Here is a 24,086-nt window from a genome sequence, read left to right on the forward strand (position 1 = left end):
AGTGATCATGGAGTTAAGGGGGTTGGGAACCTGCAGCACGCTGAGTTTGAACCCTGATGCCACACCCTAACTGTGTGATCTGGGAAGCCACTGAATGCCCACGGAGTCTGTCTCCTTATTAACCCCAACTGACTGTTAACTTGATTAATGGGCTAGGTTAGTAAAGCACACTCAGGGTTCTTTGTGAGCATGTTTCCTGAGAGGAGTCACTAAGGGGAGAGCCCTGCTCTGAATGTGCCTGGCACCACCCCATGAGAGGAAGAAAGGAGAAGAGGGAGAAAAAGCCATCGGCACACCTTTCAACTGCGTGCCTTTCCATGTGCTGCCTTCCACACCAGCACAGGCAGTACCTTCACCCTCCTCATCTCTCCTGCACTTGCTGTGAGCCCTTCCACTCGCAGGTTATTTTCAGTATTCTAGAAAGATCCACCTGAGAGAAGATGCTTTCCATCACAGAGAAAGCTTCCTGGGGAGTTCTTAGGGAGTATCTGAGCAGGGAGGGAGCTGAGTAAGGGGATACAAAGCAGTGTCTATCTGCATTTTCTCCCTGGATTTATTACATGGACTCCAGGCTCAGGCATCTTCAGAAAATTGCTTTTTTCTCATTCTCCTTTCTCAGGTGTTTCCTGGGAATCAAGTCTCACCCTGCATTCTTTCTTTGGGCAATACCAGTAAAACTTGTGAGGCAACCCTTGGGGAAAGCATTAACATAGTTACCACAGGACCAAAATGCCCAGTCTATGTGAAATACCTTCCACACCAGGTGGCTCGGATGCTACAGAGACCTCCGACAGGACATACGGACTTGTGAACCTGATGTCACCTACTCATATCATCAGAGATGGATGGAGATGTGCAGAGATGGCAGCCATATTAGAATAAGACAGAGCAGGCACACCCCCCACCCCCAGACAGGAAAGAGATTTCTACAAACATCTTATAGTGGAATAAAAATCCGTGTTCTGGGGCTGGAAAGCAGCTAAATTGGTAAACAACCTCACTTGAAAGCACAAAGACGTGGGTTAGCAGCCCAGAACTTGCTTAGAACACAGTTGCGTATTGGGTGTGGTGTGCATCTGTGATCCCAGTGCTGGGGAAGTAGAGTCAGGCAGGGCTTTGGGCTCAACAAGTAAAGGCATTTGCCACTTTACAGCACAAGCTGGATGGCCTGAGTTTGAGCCTGAGATCTCACATAAAGATGAAAGAGGGAACCAGCTCCATGAAGTTGTCCTCTGATCTCTATGTACATACTGAGACTGGCCATGACTCCCTGATCCTCCTGCATCCACTTCCTGAGTGTTGGGATTAAGAACACACACACACACACACACACACACACACACACACACTCCTAGCTCTTATTCTAGATTTTTTTTTTTCAAGTCAGGGTCTTACTATGTAACCCATGCTACTATAGAAATTAACTGTATTGCTTACCCATCCACATCACACTATTTTTGTTTGTTTTGTTTTTCTTTTGATTAAGGACTTAATTTGGAAAGGCTTGCTTTCCATTTCTTTTGTATTATTTGCGCTCTTTATATCTCCGTGGTAGTTTGATTGCTAATGACCACCACTGATTCACTTGTTTGTGTTCCTGGTCCTGAGATGGTGGAACTGATTGGGAAGGGTTAGGAGCTGTGGCCTTGTCAGAAAGGTGGTATGTCCTTGGGATAGGCTTTGAAGTTTCAAAAAGACTCATTCCCAGTGTGCTGTTTCTCTGCCCCCTGCTTTTGGATCAAGATGAGAATGTTCAACTGTCCCTGCTGCCATGTTTTTGCTTCACCATCATAGACTGAAACCAAAGCTCAATTAAATAGTTTCTTTTACAAGTTGCCTTGGTCATGGTGTTTTTGTCACAGCAACAGAAAAGTAACTCATACAATCTACAGGTAAAATCAATTAATATAACAATCCTGTTATCGCTGCCATGTTTTGGCTAGTTAAGGAAACTAGAAGACTAGCTGACCTCCTGGCACAAATCAGCTTGTAATGGCCATCATGAGGGAGACCACAGAAATGTGACCATTTGGCCATCTGTCGATGGCACACACCTATAATCCCGGTACTCAGAAAGAAGAGGCAGGCAGATCTGAGTTAGAGGTCATTTTGGTTTACAGAGCAAGATCTAGGACAGTCGGGTATACACTGGGCCACTATATTAAAAAACAAAAACAAAATCAACCAAACAAAAAGAAACGTGACCACAAAATGTGTGAAGTCCATAAGTGCATTTTAATGTGGACATTCCTGGGAAAGCATATGGGCATATTATTTTATTAATTTTTAATTTCTAATTTTGTTTTATTTTATTGAGACAGGCTTTCAATTTTGTTGCCCACGGTAGGCTCAAACTCACAATACTCCTCCTGTCTCAGTTTTTGTTTTGTTTTTTGAGACAGGGTTTCTCTGAGTAGCTTCAGAGCCTGTCCTGGAGCTGGCTCTGTAGACCAGGCTGGCCTCAAACTCATGGAGATCCACCTGCCTCTGCTTTCCCAAGTGCTGGGATTAAAGGCGTGCACCACCACCACCCACTATCTCAGCCTTTAGAGTGCTAGTGCTACCATTTCAGGCATGGGTCACCATACCTAGCTTTCAATTTTATTTCTTTTAAGCTCTCAATTCTATTTCATATCCATTCTCCTCCATTTATCACAGGAGTCTTGTAGAATGGGCATCATCTGAACAACAGAGTGGGTTAAAACATGGCTCACTCAGCCACAGAATCCAGTCTTGGTAGGATAGGGCTGCTGCTAGCCTGGCAGCACAAGTACTCACCAGCTTCCAGAAGCTCTGAGGTTTGCACCAGGGGTGTGAGTGCATGGCTGGAGGTCACAAGCCAGCCCCTAGAACTAACCTGCAAGATCGTAGAGTTCAGTGTCAGATGCGCTGGCCAAGGCTTCTTCCAGTTCTGGGTCCAGAGTTACTTTCTCTTCTTTTGGAGCTTCCACAGGCTTCTCTTTGGGGATAAACACTCTCCCTTTAAATTAGAACAAAAGCAAAGATGATTGCGCTCTACTGCCTCATGGGTAGGGTTAACAGACTGAACAGAAAATGCAATGTTGGTGTGAAAGGCAGGGATTGATGGGTGGTGGTGGCACAACAGCACTTGGGAGGCAGAAGCAGGCAGATCTCTGAGTTCAAGGCCAGCCTGGTCTACAGAGTGAGTTCCAGGACAGTCAGTACTGTTAAATAGAGAAACCTTGTCTGGAAAAAACAAACAACAATAAAACAAATAAACAACAACAACAACAACAAAACCTCATATCACTGAGCTGTTCTGTGTCATTTGAGGTTCCTGCACTGCTGGGATGGGGCTTAGCCTGTGGGATAAGAGGAATCCTGCCTCTTATTACACAGAATTCCCCTGAGATACACTCTCAGCAGTTAACTTCTTCCTAATGGTTAGTATTGTCAACTTGACAGAATCTAGAAAAGACAAGTCTCCAAGAATGTTTATGAGGGAGTTTCTAGACTGGGTTAATTGAGAAGACCCACCCTAAATGGGGGTAGTTCCAATCTGTGGGCTGAGATCCTGGTAAAGGAGAATTGGAGCTCAGCACCAACATCCATCTCTCTGATTCTGCCCTGGGGATGCAAAGTGAGCCTCTGTCTTAGGCTTCCATAGCTATGCCTTCTCTGCCACAGTGGGCTGCACTCTTGAACTGTGAGCCAAGATAGCCATCATTCCTTAACGGCTTTTGTCAGATATTTTGTCACAGCAAGGAGAGAGTCACTAGTCTACCAGCCATTTCCCAAGCTACAGGAAGTGATCGTATGCATCTTTCATACTCAGATAGCTCTAGCCAATCCTAACCCCATCATTCTAAGCTTCCTGCAGATGAACCTGGATCCAAGCAGTAATTTGCCAAAGCTACTCCTCTCCTTAGAGAAGAAATGACAAAAGCTTTCCCCTTAGTGTTCAGTCATTATCTAACACAGGATTTGGGGGTGATTTTATTGGAGATATTTTACAATTTAGTTTATGCTTGTCACAGTTTGGTAAGTCTAACAGCAACTGTGTTACCATAGAAACAGCTCATACTCCACAGTAACCCACGTCTGCTTACCTAACTCATCACTCATCAGCTCTTCTTAATTTCCCTCTCAGTGGCACGTGACCCATCAGAGGTGCACAGCATAGAGGGAGGGACAGGGATGACTCATGCTTAGTGCTTTTTTTTCCTTGGCACTGAGCACAGGCTTAAAAACTACCTCACTAGAGCTCAGAGGAAGGAGTACCTCCTCCATGTCACCCAGTTTCACTGGGGGGTTCTCAGGCTGATACAGAGACCACACAACCCCCAAAGTAAACAGCAAAATGATGAACATGGTTGCAGCAGGTCTATGAAAGCAATGCCCAGGTGCCATGGTAGGAAAAAGAAGTAATTACAGAGAAGGGTCAGGGAAATGTGGGATCCTAGCATTTAAGCCGAGACCTTCCTGATTTTTTTTTTTTTTAAATGGGGATCTGGGTCAGAGAGAAGAGCCTATGAGAAAATTAACTTAGACAAGTTTGGGAAAAATGAATAAAGACATAGGCTGAGGCTTAGCAAGGAAAGGAGAGCTGCAACCAAGAGGCAGTGGAGGCTAGACCCATATTGAGGTTGCTGCAAGAATTTGGGACATCATGTAGGAAGCATGCATGAAGTTCCAGCTTCGGAGAAAGGTGAAATCAGGAACAGCATGAATCGGGAACCTATCTAGGGTATTTTTGGAGCCTCTTTAGGAAGAGGAAGCCTCTTTAGGGCAAAGGGGAAGGGGGAAGGGAGGGAAGGAGAAAGAAGGGAGGAGAGGGAAGGGAAAGAGAAGAGAGGAGAGGAGGGTTCTAATGTGGACTGGTTCCTCATAGCCTGCCCACTTACATCCTGTGTTTTTTATACTAGATGGCAAGCCTCTTGAGGGCAGATCAAGGTCTTATATACCACTGGGTCCAGGCTCTGCCATAGAGTTCTGCACCAGGAAGGTTCTCAGCAAATACGAGATGAATGAGTGACAGACAGGCTTTTCATAGCATCTAAGGTTAGGGAGTGAGGCTGTGACCACTGTAGACAGAGTAGAAAGGCACAGAAGGCTGAGGGAAACACTATTGCCTGTGCAGTTCATTCAGGTAGGGCACTACTTTACATTTTTAAAGCTTTTCCTTGAAACTTTGAAATTTCTTTCGAGCAGAATTAATTTCAGAACCATTACAACCCATGTATTCATTTAATTAATCACATATCTTGCCGTGATTTTCTTTCTTTTAAACTAATCGACTTTAATTTTGAGAATAGAGTTAGGTTCATATCCAAATTAAGCAGAAAATTCTCTGTATTACCCCCATCCCAACCTCCCCACTAACATCCCACACTATAGTGTGGACATTTGTGACAACCAATGAACCCGCAAAGACCCATCATCATCTTCATCCATGAGCTGTAATTTACCTTAGGGTTCATGCTGGGTGTTGTGTCTACCAACCAGTGTTCTAGAATACCATGTGGAGTTTGAAAGCTTATCTCTTATTCCCAAGTCAGCTCCTTTGATTGACACTCCGTAACAGGTTAAGGGCAGTTTGTCCTAAGAGGTGCAGTCTATGGGCCTTACCTTTCTTTTCTCTTGTGAAGGGTACAAAGTCCTCCCTGTCTTTCTGTTCCAAAGCCTCCTTCTCCAGGTACATGAGGAGGTGCTCTCTGTCAAATGGGCCAGTGGCTGCTTTCTGGGTCTGGTCTTTCTGTCGGAATCCAGCTGGTAGCATTGCACTCTGATAAGACAGATAAGAGATGAAGAGAAGACTGTGCTGGACAGGGTTTGTTATTTCTTTACTCCTTTGCACTTGCTGTAAGAGGGAATGCATGTGGCGGATGGCTGGAGTCTCTAGGACAGCTCTCAGGACATGCTTTTCTAAACTCCTTTTGCTAAGGGAGGAAACCTAACCAGCTCAAGGGGCATAGCAATGTAAGTAGCAGCCTCTGAACCTTCTGCAGCTGCCTTCTAGAATGTGGAGAGAAAGGGTCTTTCTGTGGCCATCATGATTAGGTTTGGTCAGGTATGCACACACAAAGGCTCCTAAGTCAGGAGTCTGGATGGCTACACTCACTTCTAATTTGTTTCTTCCAGACATAATCAAGAGGTAAGGGAATATTATGGTATATGTTGATATCTGCCCAAGTAAGATTTATTGACTTGTCTCCTTGAGACACAGTCTCATGTAGCCCTGGCTGGCCTCAAAGTGGGGTAAGCCTTGACTCCTGAGCCCTCCTGCCTCTACTTCCTGAGTGCTGAGATTAAGAACAAGCATCAACGTGCCCAGCTCTTGTTCTAGGTTTTGTTTTTTTTTTTTTTTTTTTGCTCAATAAAGTCTTACCACATAGCACTGGCTATTCTGAAACTCACTATGTAGTCCAGGCTAGCCTTGAACTCTCAAATATCCACCTGCCTCTACCTCCCAAGTATTGGGATTAAAGGGATATGCCACTGTGCCCAGTTTTATTTTAGATTTTTAAATCAAGGTTTCACTTTGTAGCCCATGCCACCTCAGACCTCACTATGTTAGCCGTGCAGTGGTGGCACACACCTTTAATCCTAGCACTGGGGAGGCAGAGGCAGGTGGATCTCTGTGAGTTCAAGACTAGCTTCGTCTACAGAGCTAGTTCCAGGACAGGCTCCAAAGTTACACAGAGAAACCCTGTCCTCACAATCTTCCTCAGACTCCCAAGTGTTGGGATGATAGACATGTGGGATTATGTCCACCTGCTCTAATTAAGCCCCAAGATTCCTTCCTTATATGTATAAAACTATTGTACTTAAATTAAAAAATTTAAATAGCCAAAGTACCTGGTACAGCACAATGTCATATAAATAGTTTTATTTACTTACAACTTTAGAGTTAAAACACTATTTTGGATGCCTTCAATTTTAAGTTTAAGATAAGGTCATCAGGGTTGAGGAAAATACTTGCTAAAGAAATACTACAATGAAACTACCGAGCTTTTTAAGAACTGACAAAAACATCTAAAAATCTCTCAAATTTACTTGGTGTTATGAGGATAATCATCTACACATTGTCATATAATTTCAAGTTATTTGTATATATTTTTGTATATTTTGTATATAATACCAATTGTGGAAGCACATGTATTCCCAATACTTTGGAGGTAGAGAGAGAACAATCAGAAATTCAAGGTTACTCTTGCATACATGCTGAGTTTCAAGCCAGTCCCTGCTACTCGAGATGCTATCTCAGAAAAGCAAAACAAAAAACCAAGAAGAGAAAAAAATTTGATAAAAAGCCAGACATGGTGTTGCATATTGGGGGGCAGCTTGGGCTACATACTAAGTTCCAGCCCAGCCTTAGCTACATACATAGTGAGACTCCAGACTCCATCTTAAAAAACAAAAACAAAAACAAACAAGCAAACAAACAAAAACACAAAAGAAATTCCTGGTTGGTTGTGGGGTGACATAGATTTAATTCCAGCACTTGGGAGGCAGAGAAGGCTGGATCTCTATGAGTTTGAGGCTAACCTGGGCTATATAGTGAGACCTGCCTTAAAAAAAAAAAAAAAAAAAAAAAAAAAAAAAAAAAAGGCTGGCTAGTGTGGTGGCTCATGCCTGTAATTCCAACACTTGGGAGTGTGAGAGGTAAAGACAGAAGGGATGCAAGGTCATCCTCTATGTGGTGAGTCTGCAGCCCAGCTAGGCTATAAGACCCTGTCTCAAGACACAAAAAGTGCCTGGGGCTGTAGCTTAGTTGGTGGAGTGCTTGCTTCCCTTGCACAAATCCCTGGGTGAAAGCCCTAACACTATGAAATGTCTGTAACCCCAGCATTAGGGAGGTGGAGGCAGGAGGCAGGTGCCTGGTCATCGTCAGCCACATAACGAGTATAAATCCTGGAGTAGATGAGATCCTATTTCACAAGACAAAAACAATGACAGAAAGCAAGACCAAAAGAAAAGCACTACAGAGTTGTTTTCAACAGCACCTCGGACATCATTGATCAGTGTGGGATCCCGTGTGTGTCACTCTCGAAAGTGTGCCTTCTATTTATGAAGAGCAGCTAATACCATTTCCCCCAGGACTCTTGGGCCCAACAAAGGATCTGGCACTCAGAAAAGTGTAAGGTTTGTTCTCGTCATTCCCCCAAGTCCCACGCTAAGCCAGACTGTCCTTTCCCAATGGAAAACACTTTTCATCATTGACAGTGAACTAGTTTTTGAGAAACACACGGTAGGTAGTGGCCCTGGCTTGCCATAAGCTTGTAAAAGAGGCTCAGCAGTGTGGGGAAGAACCCATAATTCTTCACTGGGGCTGCAGGCACCTCCTTCGGCGATTGTTGTCCCCCTTTTTCCCTGCTCTTATTAAGCACCGAACTCCAGTCCCATGCCACAAACCTCGGGATCTAGGTCATCTAGAACATTTTCCAACTGTTTCAGTTCCTCTTCTGAGAGCTTGCCAAGAAGCTCGTCCTCATCGATGTTCTTGTATTTCTCCAGCTCCTTCTGAAAGGGGAGCGCCATGGCTGCGCAGATAGACCTTTCTCATGCACTTTGAAGTGGGCCAGCTTCCCGGGACTTCACACTACCACTGTTAAAAGAACAAAACTGTCATCTCCTTACTGCCAACTGTAAAATCAGTAATAGACAGTGCTACGCCGGCGATGGGTTCCACTGTACCGACAATTCATCCGAAGGGGCAGCATTGCTTCATTTCCAGAGCTGAGTACAGTCTGAGGCATTTTTCATACACAGCATTATTTCAATTATTTTTCCCTTTAGGGCAGCCCTGCAAGGTACCACCACTCGATTTTGTAGACTGTGACTGAGCTGTAGCTATGGGTTGTGTGTCTGGCTTCTGGTTGCCAGGGTAGTGAGTGCTTTTCCAGTCTACTACAAGACCTCTCTCGATGCTTTCCATTGAAAAGCAGGGAAGAACAATGACTAATTGTATGGCAGTTGTGAGTGGCACACTTGTGCCCTTTCAGGCTAGAGAGTGCTGAGGAGAACACAGCAGGATTCATTCAGGGAAGGGGTTAGAGGATCAGTGTGAGGACACATTGTCCTATCACTCTGTGCAACCAAACCAAGAGACGTTTGTTCGCAAGCCCTGGCCACGTAGTTACTCTCTCTACTTCTCTTTTCCCTTCGTTATTAATTTCTGTTTTTGAAAATGATGTCTTTGAGATCATTTTAATAGTATGTTTTATTATTTGAGGGCTCCTGCCTTTAAATAATGCCTTTTGATCACACCAATCCACCAGTGCAACCCTCCAACTCTTCCTAGTGCCTTGTACCCCAGTCTCGTTCTGGGTGTCATGTCCACTTCTTATTTTGGTTGTTACTGTTTCTGTAGCCATTCTCCCCTAAAACATCCTCTTTTAGTCCCCCGCCACTCTGAAATGCCTCGTTCTTAAACTTTCACACCAAATGCAAGTTTTACTCAGTCCCTTGCAGAACATTCTACAGATCTCTCCTCCTAGCAAGACAACTTTGCATTCAGTCCAGCCAGCTCTTCCAAGACAGCGAGTGTTAGCTGTATACCTGCCATTGCCATCATCTAGAAAAGCTCCCCCAGGAAGATTGTAGCTCAATGAGACAGACACACAAATGGCAATAATACCATGAAATACGTGTTATAATAATGTCTGAAGTAGGTCGAAAACCACTAAAGGGGAGGTTTGAGTCACTCAAAACAGAGATTGTCACTGGTCCTTGAAGGAAGAGGTCCTAAGGAGGACATGGATGCATAAGGACCATCTAGGATAGAGAAGGACATAAGCAGAGACTCAGGATAGGAAGATACGTGATGGGTTGGGTGGCTGGGAGGGGGATTTGTGGAGCATGAAAAATGAGAGGTCCATGAAGGGGCTTCTTTCTGGGCTACACTAAGGGACCTAGATCTTACCAATGACCTACATTCCCAACCCCTAAATTAAAGGCCTATCATAGGGAAGGGATTCCCAATTGTCTGAGAGGGCACAGTTTACCCTAGAGTACTAAGGAGATGGAAGGGGGACAGGAGCAGAAGGTCAGAACATCATGATTTTTGACTTTGAAGATGCAGGAAAGGCCATGAGAAGAGGAATATGGGACTCTGGAAGTCATGTCCCGTGTAACAAAACATTCGTAGTGTTTAAACAACTGAATTTGCTCTTTGTCACAACAATACAGAAGCTAATATACTCTCTCCCCAATCTCATCTCCAGGGTAACTGTTCTAGAATAGTCCGTTCCTCCTTCCATTTCTGTTCTCCACTCTGCTCTGTGCCCCAGGAATACTGTCTCCTTAGACTGCACCCGGGCTCCTGTCCTTTCTGGCTTTTGTTTGACCAACAGGAGGCAACAAGTGACAAAGGAGAGGGCACAGTGAGTGGCATGGGAGGAGGGTGAGTGGGGAGAGGGTGTTTCAGAAGGCCATGTCACCACACAGGCCATCTTCTTTTGCTGGCTTTGGGCCTTGGGATGGTAAAGGGTCTCTGCTATGACTCTTGCCAGATTTCCGCCTTGTTGTTTCTCTGAGGCTTCCTACATCCTTGTAAACGGCCTCTTTATTGAAACCCTCTCGAGTTATTTGGTCTGAGCCCACCCTCCGTTTCTTGTCAGGGAGTTGGCAGATGTGGCACCGCTACGTGGAATGTCCCTTCTCGCTATGCTCTGTTTCTGAGGCCTGGCTAAGATCCCAAGCTCTGCAGGACCTTGGACTTCAGAGTGAGGGAGGCCTCTGGCCATTCAGCCTGGCTATGGCTCTCATTACTCCTCTCTTGGTCTCTTTCACACTTTCCTTTCCTCCGCCTCGAATCATGGTACTCTTCAAAGTTCTACCTTAGAAATTATTTTCTCTTCCTTCACCAAGGGTGCTTACTTACCCTGAAATCTCAATTATTTTAAATTTTTCTTTTTACATTTGAAAATTTAATTATTATCCATAGCCTGCTGACTATAAGATCTGTATCTGAACCCTAGATTTTGTCCCTGAGGATGAGATCTGAGTTATCTAACCAAAATCCTCCCTTGGCTAGAGGCTTAAAATCTTCCCTCAGGCCCTGGAAATCTGTCAGAAGAGCTCCCACCTGCCCGTTGCACCTCTAGAATTTCAAGAAGTTGTTTCAGAAACCAGGATGTCATTCTTGACATTTTCCCCTTGTCTCCCTTCCACCTACTAACCACCAAATCCCGTCCTTACAGAATGACGAGGAGAGCTCGCCTACTTCTCCATCCATGCCCATGCCCAGCCCTTGACCTTCTGATAATCCTACAGACCCTGGTTAAAGCGACCTTTGGGGCTTTATTTCAGTCTTTTAAAACCCTTCTCATCACCCCAGGGATAAAGTTCAAATTCACACCCTGGCCTCTGTAGTTCCATCCTCCTCTTCCCACACTGCATTCCCAACATCCCCTTGGACCACTTCCAATTCCTGGCTCATTTATGGTCCCTTTGCTCAAGCACTAAGAACCCCAATTCAAAGCCCACCCCTGCTGACTCTACCAGCTTACCTTCCAGTCTCAGTGTGAGCTTTATTTCTTTCACAAATCGTACTCCTTCCACTGCAATTTGGCTTCGGCACAATTACTTGCTAATCTTGGCAATGGTGGGGACTATATAACTTTTATTCCCTAGTAAAATCAGCCAATAAATACTGATGTCAAACGAAGGAAATGAGCTCAGAGTAGTGAGGTGGCCATGGGTCCGGAGATCTTTCTACTGAAGCCATTTTCCTCATCCCCACCCCACCCGGAGCTTGCTGAGATCACCTAAGAAGTTGCTCCTCTCTCTAAATTTGCTTTGTCTGTAATAAAACTCACATGGAGACTCATGGAAGTTGCTCCTCTCTCTAAATTTGTTTTGTCTGCAATGAAACTCACATGGAGACTTTCGGAAGACAAGTCTGGTAGCTATGAAGGGGTGGGCTTTGAGTTATTCCTTTAACATTCACCGCTCATTATCTTTCACGTGTGTTACTATACAGTTCTCTCTCCAAATACCACAGCCCCCCAGCAAACAGGCAACATTTTCTAATTCTCAATGCTGTGGGGTTTCTCAGGCTCAGACATATTCATTCAACAAATGTCTATTGAAAGCCTACATTGCTGACACAGAGCAGTGCACAAATCAGATGGTCCTGAGTGCTGAGTCTGTAATGCAAAGGAAAGAGCATTAAGTAGTAATTTAACCACCAACAGTGCCTGTCAAAGCAAACTTCACATTATGTAGCAAGGTGCCCGGGGGGGGGGGGTGGTGGTGGGGGGTGGGGTGGGGTGGGGGGGGGTGTCTCAGAGCCAGAGGAGAAAGGAACGTTATATCTGTCTGAGTGCAACACTGACCTGAAGATTCAAGGAGGACCTAGTTGTTACTGTTATTATGGTGGAGTTTTTATTTGTTTATTTATTTATTTGTTTGTTTGTTTGAGGCAGGGTCTCACACTATAGCCCAGGCTAGCCTGGAATTCACCGTTTAGCCTAGGGCTGGCCTCAAACCTATTGCAATTGTCTTTTCTTCAGTTTCCTAAGTGTCGTGACTACAGGCATATATCACTAATTATTATTATTGTTATCTACTCTGAGACAGACGCAGGAGGATTGACACAAGTTTGAGGGCAGCCTGGTCTCAAAAACAAAGCAAACCAAACCAAACCGAACAGAACTGAACCGAACCGAACCAAACCCCTAAAACAAATATAGGTGTTGCTGTCAAAGAATACAGCCTTCTCATAGCTTCCATAAAGTCAAATCCCTGATTTCCCAGTGCTTGGTGGGCCTGCTGTACACCCCCCCACCCCAGGCCCTGCTAGGTTCACATTTGTTTCCCCTCCTGGGAGTGATGAGCCAGTGGAAAATTTGCAAAGCCCTGCCACAGGCTTGCCTCCAGCAGGGTGTCTGTCCCGTGGCAGAAGTTCAACAGGCAACAGGATACTAAAGCACACAGAGGAATGGAGCATGTGCCTCTGAGGATTCCCAGGAGCCCAGGTGGGCAAACACAGAGCCTACCGGCAAAATGGAAAATAGGCGTGGCAGTGAGCTGAAGGAAATGTCTCTTCCTGTTACCCAGAAAACAAGCCTTGGGAAGGAAAGTTAAGAGCGTGCTTTTCTGTGCTTCTTTTTCCACTATCTTGTTAATATAACTATGCTGTAAAAGAGGAAAATCAGCTAAATATGAAGGGCCCAGCCTTTTACTCTCTCTATACAAAGACAGGCCAAACCCCAGATTGCTGCTGCTGACTCACCTCTGAGTCAGTAAATGATACTAATCTTCATTTTTTTAATATGCCTTTGTTATTTCATCACACTTGAGATTTGCACAAGAGTCAAACCAAAATTAATAAACAGAACAACATGAGTTCATCAAAGCTGCTTAACAAAGGGTGTGCTGGTCTTGCATACCTAATTCATCTCTATTTTGTTTTCTGGGCTGAGATGAGACTGAATCTCAATCTATCTATCTATCTATCTATCTATCTATCTATCTATCTATCTATCTATCTATCTCCTTGGCCAGCCTCTGGAATTCACTATGTAAATCAAGTGGACCTCAAACTCATAGAGATCCACCTGCCTCTGCCTCCAGAGTGCTGGGATTAAACGCATGTGCCACCACACCTAGTCTTTAATTCATCTCTAGATGCTGGGCAAATGTAAAGAGATAATAACTCTAGCCTGTGTTTTGAAACCTAGCCACTTGAAGACAGGCCAGCAAAAATCCTTTTCTTTGTTTTAAACTATCCAGAAGCCAGGCATAGAGGTGCAGGCCTGAAACCCCAGCATTCAGAGGTGGAGGCTGGCAGATCAGGAATTGGAGGCTAGACTCAGACACACAGTGAGTTGAAGAACAACCTGTGCTACATGAGACTCTGTCTTTCTCTGAGAAATAACTATCAGAGAATGAAAGAGACAGAACACAAGATAGGGAAATTTTCTGGCAAAAAGTTACAGCAAGACACAGGGGTTAAGCAGGCTGAAAGGGCAGGGAGGACCTGACCTTACTAGATTCACAATGTTTCTAGCAGAGACTATTTGTTCTTATTTTGTAATTTTTATAGCACAAAAACTGTCAGATTTTTTTTTCCAGCTTGAAAACAGTCCCATTTTATAACAATGAACCCACAATAGACAGCGCCTTTCTAGCTTGGAAAGCACAGAAGGCCAAGAGGTTAAAGCAATGGATTAAAAAAAGCACAGAAGACTAAAAGCATGACCTCAGAGGTAACCAGCCCAGAGTCTCATGATGCAGACACACATGAAACTGATGACCTGTCCTCTGCAAAACTGGTAAAGAACAGTACAGGCACACATTTGCTTCTCCACAGGGCAGTCAGTATTCAAGAGAAATGCATCATCAGGTATTGTACTAATATTATATGCCATACATAGTGTTAAAGATAGCTACAAGGAGTCAGGTGATGTAATCCATAGGACCCCTGTCACATATGTGCTTCACCAATGACTGAGATGTCATCACATGACTGTATTTATCTAGTGAGGTGCAGGTGCATGGTGAGGTATGGTGCCTTGTGGTGACACTGGGACCAGGCAGAACAGAAACTCAGTCTTCAGCGCCTAGTGCCTACAAGGTCTCATAGCGAATTCTCTTGTCTTTGGTCTGAGAGCAGTAGTCCTCTTTTGGAAGTATTCTTGCCCTTGTTTTCCTTATTAAGATTAAATACAGAGAAGCAGCATCACACCAGCATCTGAATTAGCACCGTCAAGTACAGCAAGCCTCCATGGTTATAGGGGCAGACCAAACTGAAGTAGACTTCCACCTGGGCAGTAGCTAAGACTTCCCAGCTAGGGCAGAAACTCTTTCATATGGACGTCTTATGGCCTTCCTATGCTACCTCCTGATTTCTAATTTTCTTGGTGAATCCTCTGTCCTGGTGTTGCATGCCCCTTTTGGTTTGGCCCCATTTTCTGAAGAGTTCCCATTTCTTTTTGCTATTGTGTCCCCTTCTCCCTATTGAGACAAGGGATTGCCATGTAGTACTGGAAGGCCCAGAGCTCATTGTGAACCTTTTATTTGCTAGACCTTGTGATTACAGGGGTGAACCACCATGCCTCACTGAATTCCCATTTCTGAACCTGTATCTGCCTCTTTGCCTTGTATTTTGGCCTTTCTAATTTTTAACTGCCTACTGCTGGTGTTACTATTGTTTTTTATTACCCTAAATATTAATTCATTTTTATTTTGTGTATGGGTATTTTTGCCTGCATGTATATTTGTGGGTCATGTGTGGTATGGTATCCGAGGACACCAGAAGGTGTTGGATCCTCTGTAAATGAGGTTACACTTGTTAGCTGCCATGTGGGTACTGGAGAGCTAACCCAGGTTCTCTGTAAGAACAAAAAGTGCTCTTTACTGCTGAGCCATTTCTCCAGCCCTATCACCACCACCACCACCACCATCATGGGGGGGGGGCCAGGGAGAGCGTGTCATGTAGCTCTTGCTGGACTTGAACGTCTGAACCTCTTGCTTCACTTCCCAAATGCTGAGATTACAGGTGTGTGCCTCCAGCCCCGGTATCGTGTTGATTTGGTGTATTCCTCATCCTGCCATTGGGAATCTAAAGATTTCTAACTTCCTGACACCATGGCTTCCTGTTTTTGTCCTTTGATTCATCTGTTTTCCTGGCTTCTGCCTGCCCTTGTGGTCTTTGATATACCTGTCTCTGTCCTTTTCTTTGGCACGGATCAGCTATGTTTTGATTTATGCCTCATTATGACTTGTGGGTGCTGTGTGTAACTGGACTCAGGATTGCTTACAAATGGACTCAGGGCAGTAGGTAGGCCATAAAACAACTGGTGTGCAATGACACTGCCAATCAGAATGGCTGTCTATAAACAAGGGTGCTTTCTGTCCCCATCCACATTGCCTACATGACAGCCATGCTCATGAGACTGGAGTCCTCCAAGTGCTCTGATGAGGGGCCTCTTGGTTCTTCCTTGGTGCTGGCGTCTTCAAAGTTATACATAATCAAGTGCTGCTTTAGAGACAGGGTTTCTCTGTGTAACTCTGATTGTCATGGAACTCACATTGTAGACCAGGCTGGCCTTAATCTCACAGAGATCCGCTTGCCTCTTCCTCCTGATGCTGGGATTAATGGCTTGTGCCACTATGCCCAGCACTACAATTGACTTTGGTATACTAAAAATAAAAATTATTGATAATTAAAAAATTAATCAGAAGAGTTTCTAGGAAGAAACAATAGAAATTAAAGTTAGGAAAATAGATTGGGGTTAAATGATCCATGAAAACTAGAAATTGAAATTTGAATTCTAACCTGCTAGGTAATTAGAAACACAAATGGCAATATTTATACATTTACTTATGAGGGTGTTATGGCCACCTACTCAGTAATACATTGAAGGCAGAATTTCCCACAATTGGCTCTAGTCAATGCTAACTAGTGTTTTTTTTTTTTTTTTTTTTTTTGTAAATGTCCATATATATGGTATATTTATAACATATGAAGTACACATATAACACAAATATTTAGCACATAGCTTGTAAAAAATTGTATACCATATTCTACAGATCCAAGAACCATAACCCATGAAAAGCTCTGACCACAAAGAGTAAACCAGCTTTCCTGGATGAGCTGATTAGGTAGTTTCTTTTTCTTGTAACTCTAACAACATTCTAAACATTTAGAAGCACGACTGCTAAAAGACTCACAGAACACACACATGTATATCATGACAGACACATATCTAAGTAAATGTGCATGCTTTAAATGACTATTTTCACACACACATGAGATCTTAATCTGGAACAAAAGGGGTCTGCATCAAAGATTAGATGCTGTATCTTATTTATTTATTACTTATTTTTAAGTTGAGACAGGGTCTCTCACTCTGTAGCCTACACTGGTCTGGAATTCACTATGTAGACCAGGCTAACCTGGAACTTATTATGTAAGGCAGACTAGCCTGGAAAAGCCCTTACAATGTAAAGCAGGCTAGCCTGGAACTTACTTATTATGTAGACCAGGCTAGCATGGAACTCTTGATGAGCCTCCCATCTCTGCCTCCTGAGTGGTAGGATTCAGGGCATGAGCCATCACAGATGGTGGTGTCTTAAGAATTGATTCTGTTTTTTGAGTCTGCAGTAGGAAGTCTTATGCATATGCCTTCTAGAAATTTCTCTGAACTAGATATAGCCTGTAAGTTCATATAACCGTTTACATGTGATTGACACACAAAATGACTAAAAGGGAATTCCATTATTTATGTTTTGTCAGAAAACTAGACCAGATCGGGCATTGGTGGTACACACATTTAATCCCAGCACTTGAGAGGCAGAGGAAGGTGGGTCTTTGTGAGTTCGAGGCCAGCCTGGTCTACAGAGTTAGTTCCAGGACAGGCTCCAAAGAAAGCCTGTCTCAAACCTGCTCCCCCCCCCAAAAAAAAGAAAACTAGACCAGATATTTTGCCAGCATTTTCTCAATCCAAAGTAAAATGAAGGACCATTTGATACTAGTATGTTCTCAAACTTCCTTACATACTGTCACAGACCTCACATGGGAAGGGAAAATGAGCTACCATTCAATCCTAGCTAGAATTTACTTTCTCAGATTTCCTTACATACTGTCACAGATCTCAGATGTGGAAAGGAAAAAGACAGCTGGCCCTGGTAGAGTGTGCCAATCACCCAGCTACTCAGGAAGCTGAGGCAGAAGGACCATGAGTTAAAGGCTTGTTGTGACCCAGACTCAAATATAAAACAAAAGAAGGCCAAGGCTGGTGTGGTGGCACACATCTTTAATGCTAGCACTGGGGAGGCAGAGGCAGGCAGATCTCTGAGTTTGAGGCCAGCCAGGTCTACAGAGTAAGTTCCAGGTCAACCAGGGCTACCCAGAGAAATCCTGATTCAAAAAAACAAAGAACATCACCACCATCACTGCAAATGGAAAACAAATAAACAAAGGCCGAGGATATGACTCAGTGGTAGAGTGCTTGCCTAGCACGCGTGGGCCTCATTTCAATCCCCAATACAAGTAGGGTGGAGAGATCTTTCAGGGTAGTTCCTAGCCAGGGCAACAATTATTGAGGTTTGGGAATTATTAACACAGTTCGATCCACTAATAATGGTGAACTCCACATCTGCTACTTTAATCAATTGCAGGTCAAATTATTAAAAAAAATATGAGGGCTGAAGATATGGGCCAATGGTAGGCTGTTTTCCGAGGAAACTCTGAGTTTATTCCTAGAGCAATCTCTACTGTGTATATCTTTTTCTTGTCATTTCATAAAAACAGCACAGAAAGTTATATAGTTACATTATATTAGGTATAATTTTTTTTTCAATTTTTTGAGACAAGGTTTCTCTGTGTAGCTTTGTAGACTAGGCTGGCCTCAAACTCACAGAGATCCCCTGCCTTTGCTTCCAGAGTGCTGGGATTAAAGACCTGTGCCTCCACTACCCAGCTAGGTATAAGTAATTTAAAGAGGTTTTAAATATCTGGGGAGAATACATTTAGTTACATGTAAATCTATGGTAGTTTGTAAAAAAGGATTTGAAATCTGCAGATGGTGGTGGTGGGGGAAGGTTTTCTATGACAAATTTCCCACGGGTACCAAGGATTTGGTGATACTTTGGGTTAGAGCTAGAGGATTTGTCTCTTAAGTATAAATAATCAATAGTAGCTAAGAAAAACCAAAGTTAGTGAGTTTTCCTGACTCCATTAACATCTCTGGGAAGATTTATGTCTTGCTTGGGAATTTGGAGTTAAGTACTTCCTGTTAGACTCACCATAGCAGTCTACCAATAACTATGTAGTACTCTATAAGCCTTCCTATTTGTTTGCTTATTTTTAAAAATTCACCTCCAATTTCTTATTTAAAAAGTTGAATCCTACAAAAGAGTGGCGCACAATCCAGCTGTACACTGCTCTTCTGACTCACTCACCCTCATCACTGTCTTTCTGCTGTGCTCCTGAACAGGCTCTACCACCACAGACTGCTCTTCCCTGAACCTGCTGTGTGTATTGTAGATGCCAGTGTGCTTCACCTCCAAAACCCTAAGCTTTCATAGTGTCAGAAGGTGCTTTGTATGCTGCTGGGGGAGAAGAATCATCAATGGGTTACCCAAACAGTGAATCTGAATGCTTTGATACTGACCTGCCAGGCAAGGTGTGCTTACAGGTACAACGGTGGCATGAAGGTTATGGGGGCAACCAACCAGTTTCATACTGAAGCGTGTGTGTGTGTGTGTGTGTGTGTGTGTGTGTGTGTGTGTGTGTGTGTGTGTGTGTGTAGGGGAACCTACTACTGATGTTTTGCTAAATGGACACATCATCAAACTGTCTTCTAAATACTTACTGCTATGCCCAAACATTAGTGCTGCTCTCAACTTTGGCCAGAGAAGATTCTTCAGCAGTGGGCAGCAGTTGATGCAGAGACTCATAAATGACCAAAGTACTGAGAATAGGTGACAATTGAGTGCTCATTCCTAAACGGAACATCTGTACCAACCACCTCAAAGCTCAGGGAGCATCACTGAAGAGGGAGTGGAAAGAATGTAAGAGCCAGAGGATGGGGAGTCGTGCAGTGAAATGCTGTCTTCTAGATGTGACACAGCTGTTGCTCTCATGAACTCTCAGCGGCTGTGGTTACTAATGCAACACTTTCAGATCAAGCCAACAAGACCATCCAACTTTGGACTTGCATTGTTACCACCATTCCCAAAGGCATGAAGGTGGGAAGGAGGGATAGATAGGATCAAGATACATTGTGTCAAATAGGTGAAGGTATTTTAAAAAAAAGATTTAAAATAAAAAAATCAGAACAATCTCCTATATACTACACTACTACTGCACTTAAGAGCAGTGATGCCACATTGTCTAGTACACAGTCCATATTCAGATATCTTGAACATCTCCAAAATATCTCTACTTACTTATTTTGGATGCAAGTTGGAGACAGGGTCTTACTATTATGTTGCTCAAGGTGGCCTGGAACTCACTATGTAGACCAGGCTGGCTGGCCTCAAACTCACAGACACCTACCAGCTGGCATTAAGGCAGGCACCACCACGTCCTGACCCCCAAATGATCTTTTGCAGGTATTGTTTTCTCGTCTAGAAAGCAAAGTCCACACATACACCAATCTACAGTCAGGTATTGTCATCTATGATAGCTGTCCCCCTACCCCTGCATCATCTTGTCTGGAGTAATACACGGGTGAGATTATGGTCTTTTTATTAGAGCAGGAGACTCTCCAGAGGTACCATCATGACCTTTGGGGTTTGATGGAAACTTCCTAATCTCTGCACTGTAAAGACCTGAGTAAGACACCCTGAAATCATATGAAACTCCTGCTCTCACCCTTCTTTCACAGTACCAGTTGATGGTTAGGTAAGTGTTGGTACAGTGCCTCTCTCAAGCCTTCTATTGTGCATTCAATTTTTATACAATAACCCATCAGTACCATTCTCTCTTTCCTCATTGTATATCCTCTCTGGTTATTTCTTGTTAGATTCTCCTCCCCCACCCTCTTGCAGAGCACACACATTTGACAGCTCAGGCCCAGCCCTAGGGAGCCACCGACTTTATCAGCTGATCACACTGCCTTCTGCAAACAAAACCACCACACTGTGGTCTGCCAATTTATGTTAACATAAAAACCAAAAACCTTTGTTATAATTATTAAGCTAGACTGAAGAGAATAGAAGGAATCAGGTAAAAACAAACAAACACCTTAATTAAGCTCTGAAAATCTTGCAGCTTCCTTAGGGAAAACCGTTCTGTCCCCATCAAGCTTTCCTTAAAGTACTAATCATTCTTGCCATTTCAGTTCCTCGATACAAGTATCTAGGAAGAAAAAGATTCAGAAACCATTTCACCAAATACCTCATTTTTACACGGAGAATGCAGCTCAGAGAGACGAAGAGTCTGGCCCAGGATCCCTCAGCTACTCAGTGGCGGAGCTGCTACAGAAACCATGCTTTTGTAATGCCTCCTCTGATGTTCTTTTTTCTCCTTTCCCAAGCGCATGGTGAATCAGATATTTAATAAGAGCTGGAGAAGCCGTGGCATTCTCGGCCTCTTTACTGTAATTTGCATTTTAGCCACATCACCTTCCCACCTCCTGACATTTTAAAATAAAAATTCCCAAACCTTTCATTATTATTATTTTAAACCGACTTTTTTTTTTTTTTTTTTTTTTTTTTTTTTTGCAGGTCAATAGGTTAAGGCAAGGAAGACCCGGGAAGGCACGAATCAGCATGATTTTAATCAGGAAGAATAAGAAAAATATTCCCTGGGACCTGCAAAGGGCGGCTTTCAGAAGCGTACTATGACAGCTCCGGGGACCTCAGGAAGAAGCCAACCCGAGTCCTCCCTTCCCAGGCTCCTGCTCAAACGAGGCCGCAGCGAGATGCTCCGGACTCCGGGAGCTTATCACACATTCACAGGAGAGGAGAAAATGGGAAACAAAGCCCAACCTGGAAAACCCCAGCTCCGCAGCCCCTGGCGACCGGAGACCGCGCCCTCTCTGCATCTGCTCGTGGAGTGCGGTGCTGAGGGAGCTGTGGGGCTGCAGAGCACGATGCAGCCGTTACCCACACGCATCCCTGGCCGCCCTGCGCCATCCCCACCTCCCCGTGCACCCGCCACCCGGGTGCAAGCTGCTGCGGACTGCGCTTGGCCGCGTGCCACGCCATGGAGCATCCTCCCGCGGACACGCAGGGTGCGGCGGCCGCTGAGCTTCGGACCCGGGCGCTGCAGACAGGCTGCTCCACCAGTCCCCTTCCGCCCTAGGTTCTCACCCTTGCTTGTGTCCATCCGGTAGCGAAAGGTGCTGACCAGCAAGCAGCCTTAGAGCCCCGAGTGCGCGGGTCTGACCAGCAGGGGCGGCGCCGTGGCCCCGGACTAGAACTGCGATCAACAGGCGGCTCCGGGCCGGGCGCGGCGCTGGGGAGCGCCTGCAGCGGGGCAGCCTGGGAAGCGTAGTTTCGGCTGTGCGCGGTGGCTACGCGGTGGCAGGACCCCTGACCGGGCCGCCGCTGGGTCTCCCTACGACGCGCTGGCCTCTCTGGGTCCTTCCTAGTGTCTGGAGCTTTGTGCGCGAGCGCACAGCTGGGCAGGTGGAGCCTGGGCTTGGGGGAGCTGTGTAGGCTCAATGGAGATGCTCGCGGTGGGTGGCAGAGGCTTGGCAAGATTGTGGACAAGTGAGCATCTTTCTGTGCAGCCTTGTGAAGGCCCGCTTTGGGCCAGACTGGACCAGGTCTGATCTAGGATTTACTGGTTGGATATGGGTGTAGGAAGGACTAAATGGGTTAATTGCTTAGGGAAGAGGAGGGGAAAGCTAGCTGAGGTTTAGGGAGTTTTGGTTTGAGTGTTGGACCTACATGTTGGCTTCACAAGATAAGACCCTGGGGCACATGCCTTGAGACTCAGGGTGCTCATCAGTAAAATGTTTATTGCTTAAAGATACGAAGTTGGAGTCAATGACCACAAGTATGTCTGTACTACGAACACACACGGAACGGATTGTTTCATGCCAGGTGGTGGTGGCACACGCTATTAGTCCTAGCACTCGGGAGGCAGAGGCAGGAGGATCTTTGTGAGTTCAAGGCCAGCCTGGTCTACAGAGCTAGTTCCAGGATGGCTAGGGCTGTTACACAGAGAAACCCTGTCTCGAAACAAACAAACAAACAACAACAACAACAAAAGATTGTTTCATCATGGTTACAGGAGATGGTTGGGATGCAGTCTCCTGACAGGAAAGCCCTACAAAAAGCTATGCAAAAGATAGCTGCGGCTCATTGGGCAGACATTAAAACTCCCGGAGTTTATTACTGCGCATCCTTTAGTTGTTTCACTTTCTCCCCTGAATATGTATGTGCTGCATGCTCTTTTCTCTCTGCCCGGTTCTTAGGAACCACAGATTATTACCTTGTTTCTGAAGCATGAAAGTGGGATGGGATGAATCCCTGGTTATGGAAGTACATAGTATATGGTTTCCTTCCAGAACTTGTTTTTGAGGATGAGCAGAGACTTATATAGCCTAAGATGGTCTTGAACTCATAGTCCTCCTGATTTTATTTCCCGAGGCTTGGGCTTACAGGCATGTACCAACACACACACACACACACACACACACACACACACACACACACACGGCATTTTCTAATCTGATTAGGTCTCTCTCCTTTTGACTTTTTGTTGGGTACTTTGAGCATAACCTTTGTTAGGGTGCTTGACCTTTACATCTGTGTTGAAGTTTTTTGTTTTTTGTTTTTTCAAGTTGCTCCATGCAGTATGTCAGTGTATGGTGGGATTTGTGTTTAGAAACATAATGTAGGAACATGAACCAAAGAGATAGATACCGCAGGACTGATGGAATTCTCAACGGACAAAGGACGCATGAAGTGACCTCTGATGAATGCTGTCTGGAGTGAGGTATGCAATACTCATGTGTTTAAAAAAAAAAAAAAAACATGCTGCCCAGGAAATTCTATAGTGGAAAATAATAACAGCAACTTTGCATTTGTGTGGAAGTATGTTCTCCTATTCCTGAGTTTATTTTTGTAGCAGCCCAGTGAGATGGGCAGAGGGAGTTTTTAATCCATTCAGAGTCATTCAAGGCTGAGAGGTAGGAGAACCTACTCAGGCTTGTCCAGCTTAGCCAGTCATTAAGGACATCTTCACCCCTGGTCACACTGGCATTTCCCTTTGTATATTTCAAAAACAGGGGTGGCTGGAGATATGGCTCAGTCATTCACAGAAGAGTATCCAGAGGATACAAATTCAGTTCCCAGCACCTACAAGAGACAGACCTCAACAGCTTGTGACTCCAATTTTGGGATATCCCATACCCTTTTCTGGCCTCGTAGGGCATCCTCACACATGTAACAAAAACATTAAAAACAAACAAGTCAGAAAATAAAGCTGGTCTCTTAAGGCTCTGGAAACTAGGGTGGTGAACACTGGTGTTCCCACCATCAGTTCTAACCCTGCACATCTTGTCAGAATGAAAAGGAATAAAATGAAAGGAATAAACTTAGCTGAAAGGAATAAAATGAAATGGAAGGTGTGGACAAACCAGCTTAAATAATGTTCTCAAATTTTCTTCTGCATTTATTATGCCAAATGTCCTGTCTGACATATCCATGTT

General features: G+C 44.5%; 1 protein-coding gene across 1 annotated transcript in view; it reads right to left on the reverse strand.

Moving 5' to 3' along the window:
- Tmod2 (tropomodulin 2) overlaps nt 1-21,558 on the reverse strand; it is a 37,262-nt gene extending 15,704 nt beyond the window's left edge. Inside the window, exons 1-4 of the mRNA XM_051197964.1 lie at nt 21,412-21,558; nt 8,377-8,569; nt 5,590-5,746; nt 2,858-2,980 (exon numbers count right to left, since the gene is read on the reverse strand). Coding sequence (XP_051053921.1) covers nt 2,858-2,980; nt 5,590-5,746; nt 8,377-8,502 — 406 coding nt within the window. The 5' untranslated portion in view covers nt 8,503-8,569; nt 21,412-21,558. The remainder of the gene's footprint in view (nt 1-2,857; nt 2,981-5,589; nt 5,747-8,376; nt 8,570-21,411) is intronic.
- Between the last annotated feature and the right edge of the window lie 2,528 nt (nt 21,559-24,086).

The sequence above is a fragment of the Phodopus roborovskii genome, unplaced genomic scaffold (assembly GCF_943737965.1).
Source record: "Phodopus roborovskii unplaced genomic scaffold, PHOROB, whole genome shotgun sequence".
Lineage (NCBI taxonomy): Eukaryota > Metazoa > Chordata > Mammalia > Rodentia > Cricetidae > Phodopus > Phodopus roborovskii.